This window comes from Nansenia antarctica (genome assembly GCF_963989245.1).
Source record: "Nansenia antarctica genome assembly, chromosome: 18".
NCBI classification, from domain to species: Eukaryota; Metazoa; Chordata; class Actinopteri; order Argentiniformes; family Microstomatidae; genus Nansenia; species Nansenia antarctica.
The window spans coordinates 10,308,899-10,311,398 of record NC_137691.1 but is presented as its reverse complement, the minus strand read 5'-3'; the positions used below and the strand labels follow the sequence as shown (position 1 = coordinate 10,311,398).

Genomic DNA, 2,500 nt, shown 5'->3' with positions numbered 1-2,500 from the left:
ACATGGACTGTGAGTGTGTGTTTTCAGACCTGGATGGTGTGTGTGTGTGTGTGTGTGTGTGTGTGTGTGTGTGTGTGTGTGTGTGTGTGTGTGTTTGTGTCTGTCTTTGTGAACATGTTTGTGTGTCTGTTTGTGACATGCAAAATTCATACATGTATCAATGTCTGTAACGCGATCCCAGCCAAAGACATGAATATTCATATAGTACATGTGTCAGTGTCTAAAAATGCGGTTGGAGGGATGGAGGGACAATGATAGAGGGATGGAGGGATGGGAGAGAGTGATAGAGGGATAGAGGGATGGAGGGATGGAGGGATGGAGGGATAGAGGGATGGAGGCATGGAGGGATAGAGGGATAGAGAGATGGAGGGATGGAATGATAGAGGGATGGAGGGATGGAGGAGTAGATGGAGAGATAAAGGGATAGTGATAGAGGGATGGAGGGATAGTGATGGAGGGATGGGGGGAGAAGGATAGAGGGATCGAGGGATGGAGGGATAGAGGGATAGTTCATGCGATCCCCAAAGACGTGAATATTCATGTATTCGTCCCCAGCCAATGGCCAGAGAGTACCAGAACGGGGACGGCTTCGGCTACATCCTGGCGTTCCGGAGGCAGGACACGCCCACGTGGGTGACGGTGCGCGTCCCCGGGGTGGAGTCCTCCCGCTACGTCTACTCCAACCAGAGCCTGACCCCCTACTGCCCCTTCCAGGTCAGGATCAAGGCCTTCAACCGCAAGGGGGACGGCCCCTTCAGCCAGACCGCCCAGGTGCACTCTGCTGAGGAGGGTGAGTCTGAGGGGGGGCACAGATTGGCCCAATCTTCATGGATAAAATCTCTTGTGTTCACATGGAAAACATTACCGTTCAGAATGCTAAACTCAAACCACTAATCACACAATCACACTCCTCATAATGGGCGAACACCTACTGCTTTTCAATTAGCAATCATAGCTTTAACAATAAAAGGGCCAAATGTGAGCTCTCCTGTGTTGAAATATATGTGAAGTACGTATGTCAAGGCTAGATTCATCATGCCCGGCGAGGCTTTACAAATCCAACTGTCATTGCTGAGATGTGTACAGTATTTCAGAATTTAAAAAAGCATTCTATTACAGTTTTTCACAATTGCTTACACACATTTCCTGAAGAAAAACCTAATTTTCTCTGAACCCTACACACAAACCACAGAAATACGCACACAAAATTCAAAAATTCCAGTTTCTGTTTTAGTGTGTTAGCAATCGTGAAAAACTGTATTATATTTATGTGTTTTATATTTGAGTATGAGTATAACAGTTTATAACAGGCTACTGTACGTATGTAGTGTAACACTGAAAATGCAAAAGGCCTACTGATAATCTTATCATAGTACTGTTTTCTGCTGAACATAGTGTTTTCCATTGAGCACATCAGTGTCCAATTGGTTCTTAGAAGTGTCTATTCATTTGATGGCGTGTGTACGACAACATTTCATTTTGAGAAGACATAACATTATTTGGAATGCAGTGTTTGCTTTCGCAAGAGACGTGTGGAGTTTAGGGTTTTGTGTGTGAGTTTTGGGATTTGTGTTAAGAGTTAAGAGAAAATGAGCCATGCTTTCAGAAAACGTGTTAAAGAGATCGAGAAAAACTGTCATTCAAGGTCCCAGAAAGCCGCTGTATAATGTGTATTGCACCTTACTGTTCTTAATTCTAACCTTAATTCTAACCTTCCTTTTCTCAACTCCTCGGGGGTCTAGAGTTTTGCTACAATATGCATAATATTATTATACATTATGCCATCTGCAGTACAGCGAGCGCATACATTTTTTAGCACATGGTCCCAACAGGGTTGAATCCGAGCGTTGCTACAGTAACGCCATGCTCTTCTAATGGAGCCACAGAGGGCCGCGGTGTGGTTGGAGCTCTGCTAGCGTCTTCTGTTTTTAGCTTTTAAATGTAAGAATTAAAGTCAGGGAGGAAATTGCGGGGGGGGGGGGGGGGGTGGAGGAGGAGGGGGGAGGGTGGGGGAGGAGGTTTACTAAATGAATGCGGGTGTGATTAGAGAGAGATAGCGGGTGACGTTTAACAGTGTATCAATTTGGTGCCGCTGTCAAAGCAAGTAATTACGCTGTAAGTATAACGGGTTGATACCAGTGTCACTCATTTGCACCATCGATGCAGGGTCCACACTGTAATTACGTGTCATACTGATGAAGATGGATTCATTGTGAGTCCAAAAAGCTATTGTTGTGTGACGTAGTTTGCATATAAATGGTAACGGCATCATTCACTCCCTGTAGAATTAGTCTGTGGTGCATTATTTAGAATCGCCACAGGAGGGCGATCATACCAAGATCTAAAAGATCTCACCCAAATGTGCACTGGTTAAATGTCTTATTGATTTGGTCTCATGATGCCAGGGGACGTTTGAACATTATTGGTTTATTATTAAAACATCTTTGTGTTTCGGCTATGACTCTTTCACCGGTGTTTTACCCCTGTTTGACCCCTGACC

At 44.7% G+C, this 2,500-nt stretch overlaps 1 protein-coding gene across 1 annotated transcript in view; it reads left to right on the top strand.

Moving 5' to 3' along the window:
* Positions 1-2,500, top strand: part of cntn2 (contactin 2) — a gene marked incomplete at both ends in the record, with an annotated part of 31,201 nt that overhangs the window by 23,440 nt on the left and 5,261 nt on the right. Inside the window, 2 exons of the mRNA XM_080548316.1 lie at positions 1-9; positions 556-790. The exon at positions 1-9 is cut by the window's left edge and continues 62 nt beyond it. Of these exons, the coding sequence (XP_080404442.1) occupies positions 1-9; positions 556-790 (244 nt within the window). The remainder of the gene's footprint in view (positions 10-555; positions 791-2,500) is intronic.